This window comes from Oncorhynchus kisutch, linkage group LG4 (genome assembly GCF_002021735.2).
Source record: "Oncorhynchus kisutch isolate 150728-3 linkage group LG4, Okis_V2, whole genome shotgun sequence".
Classification (NCBI taxonomy): Eukaryota; Metazoa; Chordata; class Actinopteri; order Salmoniformes; family Salmonidae; genus Oncorhynchus; species Oncorhynchus kisutch.
Window position 1 is genome coordinate 81,165,930 of NC_034177.2, and position 14,290 is coordinate 81,180,219.

Genomic DNA, 14,290 nt, shown 5'->3' on the forward strand with positions numbered 1-14,290 from the left:
GGGACACAGAGGGACACAGAGGGACACAGAGGGTGCACAGAGGGTGCACAGAGGGACACAGAGGGACACAGAGGGACACAGAGGGACACAGAGGGACACAGAGGGACACAGAGGGACACAGAGGGTGCACAGAGGGACACAGAGGGACACAGAGGGACACAGAGGGACACAGAGGGTGCACAGAGGGTGCACAGAGGGACACAGAGGGACACAGAGGGACACAGAGGGACACAGAGGGACACAGAGGGTGCACAGAGGGACACAGAGGGACACAGAGGGACACAGAGGGACACAGAGGGTGCACAGAGGGTGCACAGAGGGACACAGAGGGACACAGAGGGACACAGAGGGACACAGAGGGACACAGAGGGTGCACAGAGGGTGCACAGAGGGACACAGAGGGACACAGAGGGACACAGAGGGACACAGAGGGACACAGAGGGACACAGAGGGACACAGAGGGTGCACAGAGGGACACAGAGGGACACAGAGGGACACAGAGGGACACAGAGGGACACAGAGGGACACAGATGGTGCACAGAGGGACACAGAGGGACACAGAGGGACACAGAGGGACACAGAGGGTGCACAGAGGGACACAGAGGGACACAGAGGGACACAGAGGGACACAGAGGGACACAGAGGGACACAGAGGGACACAGAGGGTGCACAGAGGGACTTTAGCAAGCCTTTATTTATATTACAAATGTGATGTCTTGAATTGTCAATGTTAAAGGGCACTTCATTGAATAGAAAAGGCTTTTAAAATGATATATTGGTGCCCAATTTAAGCTAAAAAGATCAAAGGGACAAAAAGGCACTCTTTTCATGGAACGACCCAGCTAAAGTATTAGGTTGAAACTCTACATAATTAAACTAATCCGGATGATTAAAGACAGTTTTAACCATTCATCTTTACCAACGGTCTCATATGTACTTGTAGGCAAAACTAACTCAATGTCATCAAGCCAGCATTCGAAGGCAAACCGCAAATAAAGAGAAACCCAAACATACTCTCATTGACTCCAGCCTCTAGTCATCCAGGGGATTACATTGGACACAGAGACGGGTCAGCTACCCTAATTGCCCTACAAAGACCTGTAAGACAATGTGTGTAATGGCTATAGCTCTACATGCTAAAGAGATGTGGAGCAGTTAGTAGCCAAATACACAGACAGTCTGACTCACTGAAGAGCTGTAGTTTGGTCTGTTCACTTTACATTTCACTTTACCTAACTCAATCTGTTCTAACCAGAGATTGGAACCATTTTTTTTTTTTCAGTTCCACTGTTCCGAACAGCAAAATAAAGTTCTGAACCGGTTTGAACCCAAAAACAGTAACGGTTAATATTTTTCCTTTCTGTTCCTTTCTAAACCTCTAAAATCTTTTTTTTGTATATTTTTTTTAAGTACTTCACCAATCAGTGCTGGAGCGGGCAAGCTGAAGCTGTTAATATGCATTGGACGTGAGTTGCGAGAGAGGTTGGAAGAGGACGCTTGGCTTGAAGAGTATTATCTGAATTAGGCCCACAGAACTCTACCTACAGAGGAGTGGCTTAATGAGCTAGCTAGATAACAAGATTGTGTGTGCAGATCGGCACCAGAATTTAAATAAAAACACATCTTACCTTTTTGTAGTTCATAAAACCAATGTGAAATGTGATTACTATAGTATCCTTAACTAGCATTGAAATAGATAACCCATTCTTCTCTAATTAAAAATCTATCTTCTTAATTTCTGAATCCCGCTTCTAATGTCAGTAGACTACAGAAGCCAATGCTTCCAATCGGGAGGGCCAGGTAGCCTACACATGAACACACACTCACAAAGATTTTCAGCTGGCAGGCAGACACTGGAATACATTTTTGAGTGATATAGTGAAAGCTTTGCATTGGCTTTGCATGCCCCGGAACGTTTATTAACGTTATTATCCAGTTTCCATTCATTTTAAAATAATGGTTCTGTTCCGGAACAGTATAGATCACTTTTGTTCTTGGTTCTGATTCTGTTCCTCAATACATTTTGGTTCTGTTCCAACCAGTTCCAACTCCTGTTTCTACCACACTCTGATCCAAGCCCATGTTCTCATACTGGGAGAAGATGAGACCATTAGATCATACATTAACTCCCGTTGTATATGAGGACTCAACTGTAACAGAGTGTGAGTGAATATGTGTGAATATGAATGGTAAATAAGTCTGTATCAGTTGGTGATGAAGTCCAGTCCAGATGATTGTGACCAAGTGCCATTGAAGCACATTAAGGAGCAGACTGTGGTGGACAAATGTCAGAGAGTAGACAATCTGGTGGACATAACATGATGAAAACACATGGCATGGTAGCCATTGAACAAAATATAATGATCTTTACAGATCTGCCCATCACCACTTTAAGCATTTAAAAGAGCAGTGATGATTGCATGGTGGGCCCTGGCCTGGCAATCCAGTGATGGAATGAGGCTGCAAAGCTCTGTCTGGTGATATCAGATGATGAGCAGAGGTCTTAGTGAGGAGCCTGCAGCAGTTGGCAGAAGATGATGTGTTTCATTCAGGGAGACAAAAACATCGGTCATGTTTTCCTACTCCCAATGTCCAGATGTCATCTCCAGAGGCTGAATAAATGGGATTTGTGCAGCGTAGTGTCTGGCTTTTTTGTGCCTTTGCATTAAGAGAACACCCACAGACACAGGCGTGGGCACACACACAGCTCATCTCAGACATTTCTTCTCCATTAATATATTAGTTATCAGTGGAGCTTGACAGATTTTTTTAAGCGGAACAATTGTTGGGAGTATAAACGATTCAGTTGACTTCATTAAAGGACGGACAGACCACTGATGATTACCCCTATTGGTGTGCCAGTGCTAGCATTCAAGACCACACCACAGTATCCAAGTCAAGGAAGGTATTTAGCTTCATATTTAAAGGAGTGGTACGGATACATAATTCAACAATTAGATGTTTTTTTTTATTGTCATACACCAGCTAGGCAAAGTGATATGTGTTGTTTTACAGGGTCAGCAATAGAAGTAAGTCCCACGAGCAAATTAGGGTTAAGTGTCTTGCTCCAAGGACAGACAGATTTTTCCCCTTGACAGTTCTGTTATTCAAACCAGCAACCTTTCGGTTACTGGCCCAACGCTCTAACCGCTAGGCTACCTGACGGAAAAAATATAACTTCCTTTAAGCGTATTCAACCCTGGAGTCCTCAATGAAACATCACACTCAAAAAACTAAAGTTGGGTGTACAATCACGGTGGCACAAGAACATAAATGAGAAAATATTACACACAAATACCAAGCGCCGGAATAAAAGGGGCACATCATCACACCAACATGCACAAGGGAAGTCTGAGAACGTCCATTACAGACCATGCAGGATATCAACATAACAAACCATATCATCAGGAACACATGAAATACTTCACCACAGCAAAGACAGCTCAAACACCAGCAGAGGTCACACCATTACTATCACTCTGATCCTTAGGCTGATACTGTAAGACGCAGAAGGAAAGGCAACAAAACACCATCTTTTTGTGTTTTCCACTCAACTGTGGCCTATTTTGTTTCAACTAATGGAATGTGGTGTAGCATAAAAAACACAATTTGCCACAGAAACAAGATATATTTTGATGCTATCTAACCTGAATACTGGAGAGCGTATATACTGTATACTGTAATGTTATTCATGAAGCTAACGACATGTTCAGTGTCACATTAATTGGGCTATTTATATATGTTAATACATATATACATATACACTAGAGGGAGCCTGCTGTACATATTATATAATATGTGTGACAGGGATGAGAGTCTCCAAGTCTCCACATCACAGGCTGCTGGCCCTCACAGGCCCTCATAGAACACATTCAGAGTACTGCAGGGTTCAGCCAGGGTTTAGGCCAGTTTCCACACCAGCCCCTCTGTTTCAGTGGGGACTAACGGATACCACAGAGCCGTTATGAAAATCACAGAGCCCTAATGAGAACCACAAGGTGGGTGCAGCTTTAGCTTTTTCCTTCCTCAAAAAGTGTACTCTCGAGAGGAAACCATTATGCCAAATGTGTTTGTATATGTGTCATGATCTATAGTATACATATCCAATATGAACACATGCATACAGTATTTAACATAATAACACACAGATCCTGATGCCTCTGTGATTGGCTGGCTGAAGTGAGGGCCTGATTACTACCGTATGCATGTACATTAAAGCCAGAGAGAAGGAGAAGTGGAGGGGGAGAAAGAGAGAGAAAAATAGAGGAGAGGGGAAAAAGAGAGAGACAGGGAGAGAGAGGGCAAGAAATTGTGAAAGGGGGAAAGAGGGAGTGTGTGTGAAAGGGGGAGTGAGGGAGAGGTGGAACGAGGGAGAGTCGGCAGTTTTGACAAACCCTTCTCTCATTACCCCGTCAGTGAATGGAGACGCAGGGCGCCAGACAAACATAACATCTCATCAATCGTGTCTCACTGACGTGGAAACAGCTTCAAACAAAGACTGGTTTCTAATAGCTCTCTCTCTACTGTGGAATGTCAATATGTATGGGTCACTGACAGCCCTGCGTGACCATGCAGAGAGGGAGGAAGGGGGTGGGAAGAGAGAGAGAGATGAAGGGGGAGAATGAAGAGAAAGAGGGAGAAAAAGAAAGACAGAAGGGAAAATGGTAAGATAGAAAATATAATGAAGGTGAAATAGAGAAAGAGATGCAGGAAGTCTCTCTATTCTGCTGAGCTAAACTATGAGGATCAGTGTGGTTAGTCTGTGTCTAACTATGAGGAGCAGTGAGGTTAGTCTGTGTCTAACTATGAGGTTAGTCTGTGTCTAACTATGAGGAGCAGTGAGATTAGTCTGTGTCTAACTGTGAGGAGCAGTGAGGTTAGTCTGTGTCTAACTATGAGGAGCTGAGGTTAGTCTGTGTCTAACTATGAGGTTAGTCTGTGTCTAACTATGAGGTTAGTCTGTGTCTAACTATGAGGAGCAGTGTGGTTAGTCTGTGTCTAACTATGAGGTTAGTCTGTGTCTAACTATGAGGTTAGTCTGTGTCTAACTATGAGGAGCAGTGAGGTTAGTCTGTGTCTAACTATGAGGAGCAGTGAGGTTAGTCTGTGTCTAACTATGAGGAGCAGTGAGGTTAGTCTGTGTCTAACTATGAGGAGCAGTGAGGTTAGTCTGTGTCTAACTATGAGGAGCAGTGAGGTTAGTCTGTGTCTAACTATGAGGAGCAGTGAGGTTAGTCTGTGTCTAACTATGAGGTTAGTCTGTGTCTAACTATGAGGAGCAGTGAGGTTAGTCTGTGTCTAACTATGAGGAGCAGTGAGGTTAGTCTGTGTCTAACTATGAGGTTAGTCTGTGTCTAACTATGAGGAGCAGTGAGGTTAGTCTGTGTCTAACTGTGAGGAGCAGTGAGGTTAGTCTGTGTCTAACTATGAGGAGCAGTGAGGTTAGTCTGTGTCTAACTGTGAGGAGCAGTGAGGTTAGTCTGTGTCTAACTATGAGGAGCAGTGAGGTTAGTCTGTGTCTAACTATGAGGAGCAGTGAGGTTAGTCTGTGTCTAACTATGAGGAGCAGTGAGGTTAGTCTGTGTCTAACTATGAGGCTAGTTAGTCCATGTGCTGTGATGAGCTGTTGAGCCAGTGAAGATTGAGCCACAGAACCAGGGATTCAGCCACAATACACACACTGTACACACACACAACACACTGTGTTCTGAACGTCCACACACACACACAAAAACACCACAACCTCTGGCCAACACAACTACTGCCACACAAACCAAACGACAGGACACCAAAAACCAAGCGGGCAAAGCAAGCCAAGAGCAATCGCGAGCCTCCAATGAGAGCGAGGCATCCAGCATTCAGGGTGTAGGAGCTGACTGAAGATCAGGGCCAGAGTCATGTCGAGCAGAGGTGATGCGGCTGGCGGTGACAAGACAGGAAGTTTAGCTTTTTGTACAGTTTGCCATGGGAACCATGAAACGTGAAAAAGCCAAAGGAGGGGAGCTCAGGTCACAGAGATCATGCAGATAAATTATGCAAATAAATACAAATAAAAAGCATGTCTCATGCGGAGTAACTCAAGCAAAATGAAAGCAAGAAAAGAATATCCTGTAATGTCATTGAGATTGATGATGCTTCTAAAAGAATATCCTGTAATGTCATTGAGATTGATGATGCTTCTAAAAGAATATCCTGTAATGTCATTGAGATTGATGATGCTTCTAAAAGAATATCCTGTAATGTCATTGAGATTGATGATGCTTCTAAAAGAATATCCTGTAATGTCATTGAGATTGATGATGTTTCTAAAAGAATATCCTGTAATGTCATTGAGATTGATGATGCTTCTAAAAGAATATCCTGTAATGTCATTGAGATTGATGATGCTTCTAAAAGAATATCCTGTAATGTCATTGAGATTGATGATGCTTCTAAAAGAATATCCTGTAATGTCATTGAGATTGATGATGCTTCTAAAAGAATATCCTGTAATGTCATTGAGATTGATGATGCTTCTAAAAGACCACCAATAATAATGCAGTTGAGGATTATATTTTCTTGTGAATATATTTTTTTTTTACAGCAGATAGTAGGGGTTTCATGACTAGTTATTTTACAATGATGTATCATCATGATCCTGATTCGTCCTTATAGTGAGAGCACAATTGGAGGAATGTCATTGGACGGTTTCAGAATTAAGAGGTAGGACAACACATATTAATACCATAGGTCTACAATGTAGTCATGAAAGCTCTAGTTTTAATTAATTAAGATGCAGCACATAGGATGTTTCAAAGTAAAAAATTAAAAACAAAAGCACAAGGATGGACTTCAGGTGAGCACTGAGTGAGCGACAGACAGAAAGAGAGAGCGACAGAGACAGAGAGATTAGATAAGTTAGACAGGGACAGAAGGAGAGAAAATTGAGAGTAAAGTGACATGGACATGTGTCCTTATGGCCAAGGTCTCCAGTCACGCAGTGTGACTACAGTAATGGAAATTTGGTGAATCAACCCCCCATACCATTCTAAACCTGAGGGGGGTGCACTCGAGTCACACAAACACACCTTGTCTGGATTTGGACTTACTTTCTGCCTCGTGTTGAGTTATAACTCCCTCCGTATTTCTTCCGATTAAGGATGAGAGCAGCAATTTCTGGCACGTAGCGAGCAAACATGGCCTACATGCATGAAACAGAAAAAAGAAAAGGGCATGCAGAAAGGGTTCTACCTCGTACAAGGAAAGACAGCAGAACCTTCCGGAAAATACTTACTTTCTCCCATTAACCGCACTATAGGAACCACCATATTTCTTGCGGTTTCCTATTAACTCTATGATTTCAGGGACGTAGCTGGCAAACATGGCCTAAGGAGAAGATAGGAGACACAAGAAGAGACTAAAGAAGACACTAGGCCATAGCGGGGGTGGAGGGGGAGCCGTCTAGCGGGCGCTTAAATCCAAACAGAGTTCTGGGTGGAGACAAAAATAGTTCTTAAGATATCAGCTATCAAATAAATGTGCAAATGCTGAAAAACTGTTAGTGTCCAGAAGTTTCTCTTGTAGTTCTCACTCAGCATTGACACTTTAAAGAAGAGAACAAACTTAGAGATGTGTTGCCCAATCAATGTTTTAAAAAAATTATTTGGGGGTAAAATCAAAAAATAAATGTTTTATTAAGAAATCCCCAGTTTTTAAGGGTCATGGGTTTTGGGAATAAAAAATAAAAAGTGTAAATATTGCCACAGCTGACCAACAACGGTCGATCTGAAATAGCATCCGAAATATCTGGAAGTGGCAAAGAGAAGAGGGGGGAAAAAAACCTATGTGCCATGTTTTGTCCAACAAACACCAATGATGTGGCAGGTTGATTTGAGCAGGCCGGCCTGATGGTCCACAGCTGCAAACACATTAAGACTCATTTGGAGGGCAGTGGGAATGAGCTGGATGCATTTGGCAAAGTGTTGCAGCCTGCTGTCCTGAAGTACAGTACTTCTCTTTTCCTGCCTATGTCAATGTCAATATCATGCTAGCACTGTTTACTTCTTTTTGATGACTGTTTAGCGGTTGAGCGCTTTGCTAGCCATTTAGCTACCCAGTATCTGTTTAGCTATTTGCAAAACGTTGAGCGGTTTGCTTACTATTTAGCTATTCACAAACCGTTGATCCATTCGCTAACTGAATAGCTTTTCAAACCTTTGAGCCGTTTGCTAACTATATCTATTCAAACCTTTGAGCCGTTTGCTAACTATATCTATTCAAACCTTTGAGCCGTTTGCTAACTATATCTATTCAATCCTTTGAGCCGTTTGCTAACTATATCTATTCAATCCTTTGAGCCGTTTGCTAACTATATCTATTCAATCCTTTGAGTCGTTTGCTAACTATATCTATTCAAACCTTTGAGCCGTTTGCTAACTATATCTATTCAATCCTTTGAGCCGTTTGCTAACTATATCTATTCAATCCTTTGAGCCGTTTGCTAACTATATCTATTCAATCCTTTGAGCCGTTTGCTAACTATATCTATTCAATCCTTTGAGTCGTTTGCTAACTATATCTATTCAATCCTTTGAGCCGTTTGCTAACTATATCTATTCAAACCTTTGAGCCGTTTGCTAACTATATCTATTCAAACCTTTGAGCCGTTTGCTAACTATATCTATTCAAACCTTTGAGCCGTTTGCTAACTATATCTATTCAATCCTTTGAGTCGTTTGCTAACTATATCTATTCAAACCTTTGAGCCGTTTGCTAACTATATCTATTCAAACCTTTGAGCCGTTTGCTAACTATATCTATTCAAACCTTTGAGCCGTTTGCTAACTATATCTATTCAAACCTTTGAGCCGTTTGCTAACTATATCTATTCAATCCTTTGAGCCGTTTGCTAACTATATCTATTCAATCCTTTGAGCCGTTTGCTAACTATATCTATTCAAACCTTTGAGCCGTTCGCTAACTGTATATCTATTCAAACTTTGAGCCATTTGCTAAGTGTATAGATACCCACTAACTGTTGAGCTGTTTGCTAACAGTTGAGCTATCCACTAACTGTTGAGCTGTTTGCTAACCATTTAGCTATCCACTAACTGTTGAGCTGCTTGCTAACCATTTAGCTATCCACTAACTGTTGAGATGTTTGCTAACCATTTAGCTATCCACTAACTGTTGAGATGTTTGCTAACCGTTTAGCTATCCACTAACTGTTGAGCTATTTGCTAACCGTTTAGCTATCCATTAATTGTTGAGCTGTTTGCTAACCGTTTAGCTATCCATTAATTGTTTAGCTGTTTGCTAACCGTTTAGCTATCCATTAATTGTTGAGCTGTTTGCTAAACATTTAGCTATCCATTAATTGTTGAGCTGTTTGCTAACCATTTAGCTATCCATTAATTGTTTAGCTGTTTGCTAACCGTTTAGCTATCCATTAATTGTTGAGCTGTTTGCTAAACATTTAGCTATCCATTAATTGTTGAGCTGTTTGCTAAACATTTAGCTATCCATTAATTGTTGAGCTGTTTGCTAACCGTTTAGCTATCCATTAATTGTTGAGCTGTCCAAACTAACGGGCATGGGTTTAGCTGCAGTGAGACCCTTTTCCTCTAGGGGGTGCTGGTCTGACTGTGGTTAAATGTCAGGGGCGAAAAAGAGCTGCAGTTGCTATGGTAACACTCAGGCTGGCCTAGGCCTGGTCTTCCTGCCACTGTGTTTGTTGGAATAGTGGGGAGGGACACAAGAGGAAGGGAGTAGTCCTGAGATCGCAGACTGCTTTAAGAAGAACGGCAACAACAACATTATCAGGCCGCAGGTATAGAACATTATCTTATAACTACTCTTCAGACCAATACAACCCACACACTATAGGAAGGGGGACAAGGGGAGAGACTACAGTACCCAGATACAGACAAATAACATTGATAGTAGTGTAAGCAGGGAGGTACACTGTACATATCTAAATAGGTAAGCTTAACAGTACTATGTAAACAATCCTAAACTATCATTAAGCTACATTTCAAAATACTTCACAGGTAATAATGAAGTCTAAAGTATCGTTTAGTGATTTTTCTGTCTGGTTTAACACTTATATGGTGTGAAGATGGAGACAGGCAGGTTGAGGGTGGGGGGGGAAGTGGGGGGAGGGGATAGAAAAATGTTGTTTTACCAAACCCCCGAGGATGAAGAAGACCATGAACAGGCGTCCCAGGGTGGTTTTTGCATAGACGTCCCCGTAGCCCACTGTTGACATAGTGACCATGAGCAAGTAGACACATTCCCAATAGGAAAGTGACTGGGAATTTTGGAAGTTTTCCCAAGGATCCCCTGAGTTTTCAACCTAGAAACGGGAGCGGGAAGGAGATTTGCACAGGGTAGAATGTCAGTCAGAAGCAAAAACGTTGGAAGGATTTTTATCACAACCTCTGAAGCAGGTTCTAAAGGTTCATCCTACCACCAACATGGTCTTAAGAGTCAATCAAACCAGCATTGCAGAGTATATATACACAGTAGCCAACAAACATGTCTTCCCGCGGATTAATACATTTCCTGTGTGGTTGAGGATGCTGTAACACTACCGAGTACCTCCTCCACTGTCGTGCCTCCAGTTCGGAACGACTGAACTGAACATGACATGGTTCTGACACTTAGGGCAGCAGTTTGCAAACAAAGGCCCTGCATACGACCTTCTCAATACAAGTTTGATTGAATCTGGCCCTGGTGAACTGATGTGCTTTCATTCTAATCTGATAAGCAGGATTTCTGGAACCTTAATATTGATCTAATGCTGCCATCTAGTGCCAGGAGGTTAGCGGTATTCACCTGCATGTTCTAATGCTGTTTGGTTGGTGTGTTACTGTACTGTTGGTTGAGCCATTGATATAAGTGTACTGACAACTTGAGCCAGCTGTTTGTAAGAAATAACAGAAAAAGTGAAAACAGGTCAGATTTGATTAAATGATCTTTAGTTTTACTAATAAAAAGGACAGACATTGATCTGTAGTTCTAATGATTGATTAAAGCGCCCCTAACTCTTCATCATCACATGGAAACACCCTCTATTGGCCGGTCCGAAGGCAATCCCTAGCCCCCTCCACTCGGGTGGCAGCACATCTGAACCGGGTAGGTGGGGGCTACACGAAGACGGCGCCCACCTAGCCTTTTTAACTAACGTGCTGATTCTCAAATCAAGCCCCGGCCCCTACCCCCTAGGCCCTGCTGTGGATCTGAGAAGATCGTATAGGTTTAAGCAACATGGTAAATTGCTGCTTCACCTTGCCTTCAGATAGGCTGGGAATTTCCATATAGTTGCGGGCACTGAAAAGGTTGTATTTTGGTACTGGCAGAACTATTGCCACAATGGGTGAGCAACAAAGTGCTCTAGGGTATCCCAGTGATAGTTTGTCACAAAAACACCTGTAGAGCAGTGCAGGGTTTAAACAAAATTAAATCTAACTTTTTAGTGCACACAACTGTATTCAATTAGTTCTGTATTCTTTACATACCAATCCGATCGTTTCGAACTTACAGGAGTGCCCAGGAGGTAGGGGGTAGGGGTTGGTCTGGGACCCTTCAGCACTCCAGATCTGCCACACATCCAGGGGGAAGGGAGGAGCTAGAGGTTGTTTTCGGACCAAGCGTTAGGAGTTCTAACCTCCCTTACTCCCCCTGTAGCCCAGCCCCCCCGCCCGGCCACTTACCAAATGTATGAATCCGGCAGCTGTTAGCCATGTGCTTATGAAGATGGAACACAGGTTCACCAGCTTGATGGAATTGCTGGGTAGAATAAGAACCATAAAAATCTCTCAAAGAGATCCAGACCAGGTAAGGGTGACAGAAAGAGAATAATGTAATGGGAGAGGTTCATCTACTGGGTCTGAGGTGGTGAGGCTAGAAAACACCAGGTTTAGGTTGTAAAGTACAGTACTGTCCTGTACATGTCCTCTCTGCTCCTGTCATTATTTTATCATTACGTCAAGTTCTGTCTTTATGTCTGGCATTGTATGCCTGTAAGATACAAAAGAAAATGTCTTTAAGTATTATAAAAAAAAATAAATAAATGTAAAGACGTGCTATTCTGTTCTCTTTCTCTACGCCAGGAAATGAATGGGACTGTGGGTCTCTAGGGGGTGGGATCAGGTCAAAAACAAAAATTCACCCAAACAAACATAAAATGAATTAAGCTGAAAGGGATGTACTCTATTGAACTGCTAAGGCACATTATGTCATGACAGCTTTTGTGGAATGCTGTTGCCCGCACTCTACCCATCATCTTTGTTGTTTTTCCTACATATAGTCAACAGCTACCGCGGTGTCTGTTCTTGCCCTGCTGTAATAGGGAACGTGTCATGCTTTAGTTCAGGATCTGTCTACATTCATCACATACTCTCCTCTTTCACTTTCTATCTCTCTCTCTCCCTCTATCTCCCTATCTCTCCTTTACCTACGTTAGTGCTGAACCACAGAAAGAGAGGATCACTGTACATTACTCAACGACTCTGTGTTTACAGTGGCAACAGTCCAGCAAGGAGAGAAGAGGCACGCTGGGCCAAACAGTCATCTAGCCCCAGTGACACTTTACTGGACAGTCCTGCTATTTACCCAGCCACATGGGAAAATAGAAGTTAAATTACATAGTTATTACATAACAATTTCAGAAGACATGAGTGAGATTCATTGGAGCTACTATACAATGTGTCCTGTGTGGCTCAGTTGGGACAGCATGGTGCTTGCAAAACTATGGTTGTGGGTTCGATTCCCATGGTGGACCAGTATGAAAAAGCACAAAATGCACTGCAATCACTACTGCAAATCGCTCTGGATAAGAATGTCTGCTAAATAGCAAAAATGTACATGTAAAATTTGTTTCAGGTGCTTGAATGAAATCATTTGTAAAAGTGATGAGGAATCCCCCTTTCCCTGCATGCTTTGAAGTTGTTACCACTTAAGTTCAAATATCTAAGTCTGGAACAGGACTGTAAAATAAAGTGTCACCACAGCGTCTAGACAAAGAGCAAACCTGAGCCGAGCTTCTATGTCAGATGGATTCTGGAGATAGTTGGTGTTTTGGCGGTAGTCCAATGAGAGCCCTAATACTTACCTTGTTTTTAAGATATTCAAAAACTGTAAAATTTCAGAGAACTGTATCAATCTCAAGGCTCTCAGGAATCTTAAACCTGAGAGAGAGAGAGAGAGAGAGAGAGAGAGAGAGAGAGAGAGAGAGAGAGAGAGAGAGAGAGAGAGAGAGAGAGAGAGAGAGAGAGAGAGAGAGAGAGAGAGAGAGAGAGAGAGAGAGAGACAGACAGACAGACAGACAGACAGACAGACAGACAGACAGACAGACAGACAGACAGACAGACAGACAGACAGACAGACAGACAGACAGACAGACAGAGAGAGAGAGAGAGAGAGAGAGAGAGAGAGAGAGAGAGAGAGAGAGAGAGAGAGAGAGAGAGAGAGGAGAGAGAGAGAGAGGAGAGAGAGGAGAGAGAGAGACAGAGAGACAGAGAGAGAGAGAGAGAGAGAGAGAGAGAGAGAGAGAGAGAGAGAGAGAGAGAGAGAGACAGAGCGAGACAGAGAGAGACAGAGAGAGAGAGACAGAGAGAGAGAGATATTAATTACTGTTAATCATCATACATACTATAAAACAGCCTGTAATCGAACCCACAAAAGCTGATGCTCCAGATACTCAGCTAGTCTAAAGAAGGCCAGTTTTATTGCTTCTTTAATCAGAACAGCAGTTTTCAGCTGTGCAAACATAATTGCAAAAGGGTTTTCTAATGATCAATTAGCCTATTACAATGATAAACTTGGATTTGCTAACACAACGTGCCATTGGAACACAGGAGTGATGGTTGCTGATAATAGGCCTCTGTACGCATATGTATATATTCCATAGAAAAATCTGCTGTTTCCAACTACAATAGTCATTTACAACATTAACAATGTCTACACTGTATTCCTGATCAATTTTATGTTATTTTAATGGTCAAAAAAATTGCTTTTCTTTCAAAACAAGGACATTTCTAAGCGACCCCAAACTTTTGAACGACAGTGTACAGTAGATATTCTTTGTGATTTGTAGCCTCTAAGGTGGCTATATTAGGAACACCTGCTCTTTCCATGACAGACTGACCAGGTGAATCCAGGTGAAAGCTATGATCCCTTATTGATGTCACTTGTTAAGTTCACTTCAATCAGTGTAGATGAAGGGGAGGAGACAGGTTGAAGAAGGATTTTTAAGCCTTGAGACAATTGAAACATGGATTGTGTATGTGTGCTATTCAGAGGGTGAATG

General features: G+C 42.4%; 1 protein-coding gene across 9 annotated transcripts in view; it reads right to left on the bottom strand.

The window, feature by feature from the left end:
- LOC109890060 (calcium-activated potassium channel subunit alpha-1) overlaps nucleotides 1–14,290 on the bottom strand; it is a 310,642-nt gene that overhangs the window by 88,108 nt on the left and 208,244 nt on the right. For all 9 annotated transcript variants that reach the window (XM_031823765.1, XM_031823764.1, XM_031823766.1 and 6 more), the window contains exons 6-9: nucleotides 13,094–13,169; nucleotides 11,694–11,769; nucleotides 10,163–10,333; nucleotides 7,274–7,365 (exon numbers count right to left, since the gene is read on the bottom strand). In XM_031823765.1, coding sequence (XP_031679625.1) covers nucleotides 7,274–7,365; nucleotides 10,163–10,333; nucleotides 11,694–11,769; nucleotides 13,094–13,169 — 415 coding nt within the window. The remainder of the gene's footprint in view (nucleotides 1–7,273; nucleotides 7,366–10,162; nucleotides 10,334–11,693; nucleotides 11,770–13,093; nucleotides 13,170–14,290) is intronic.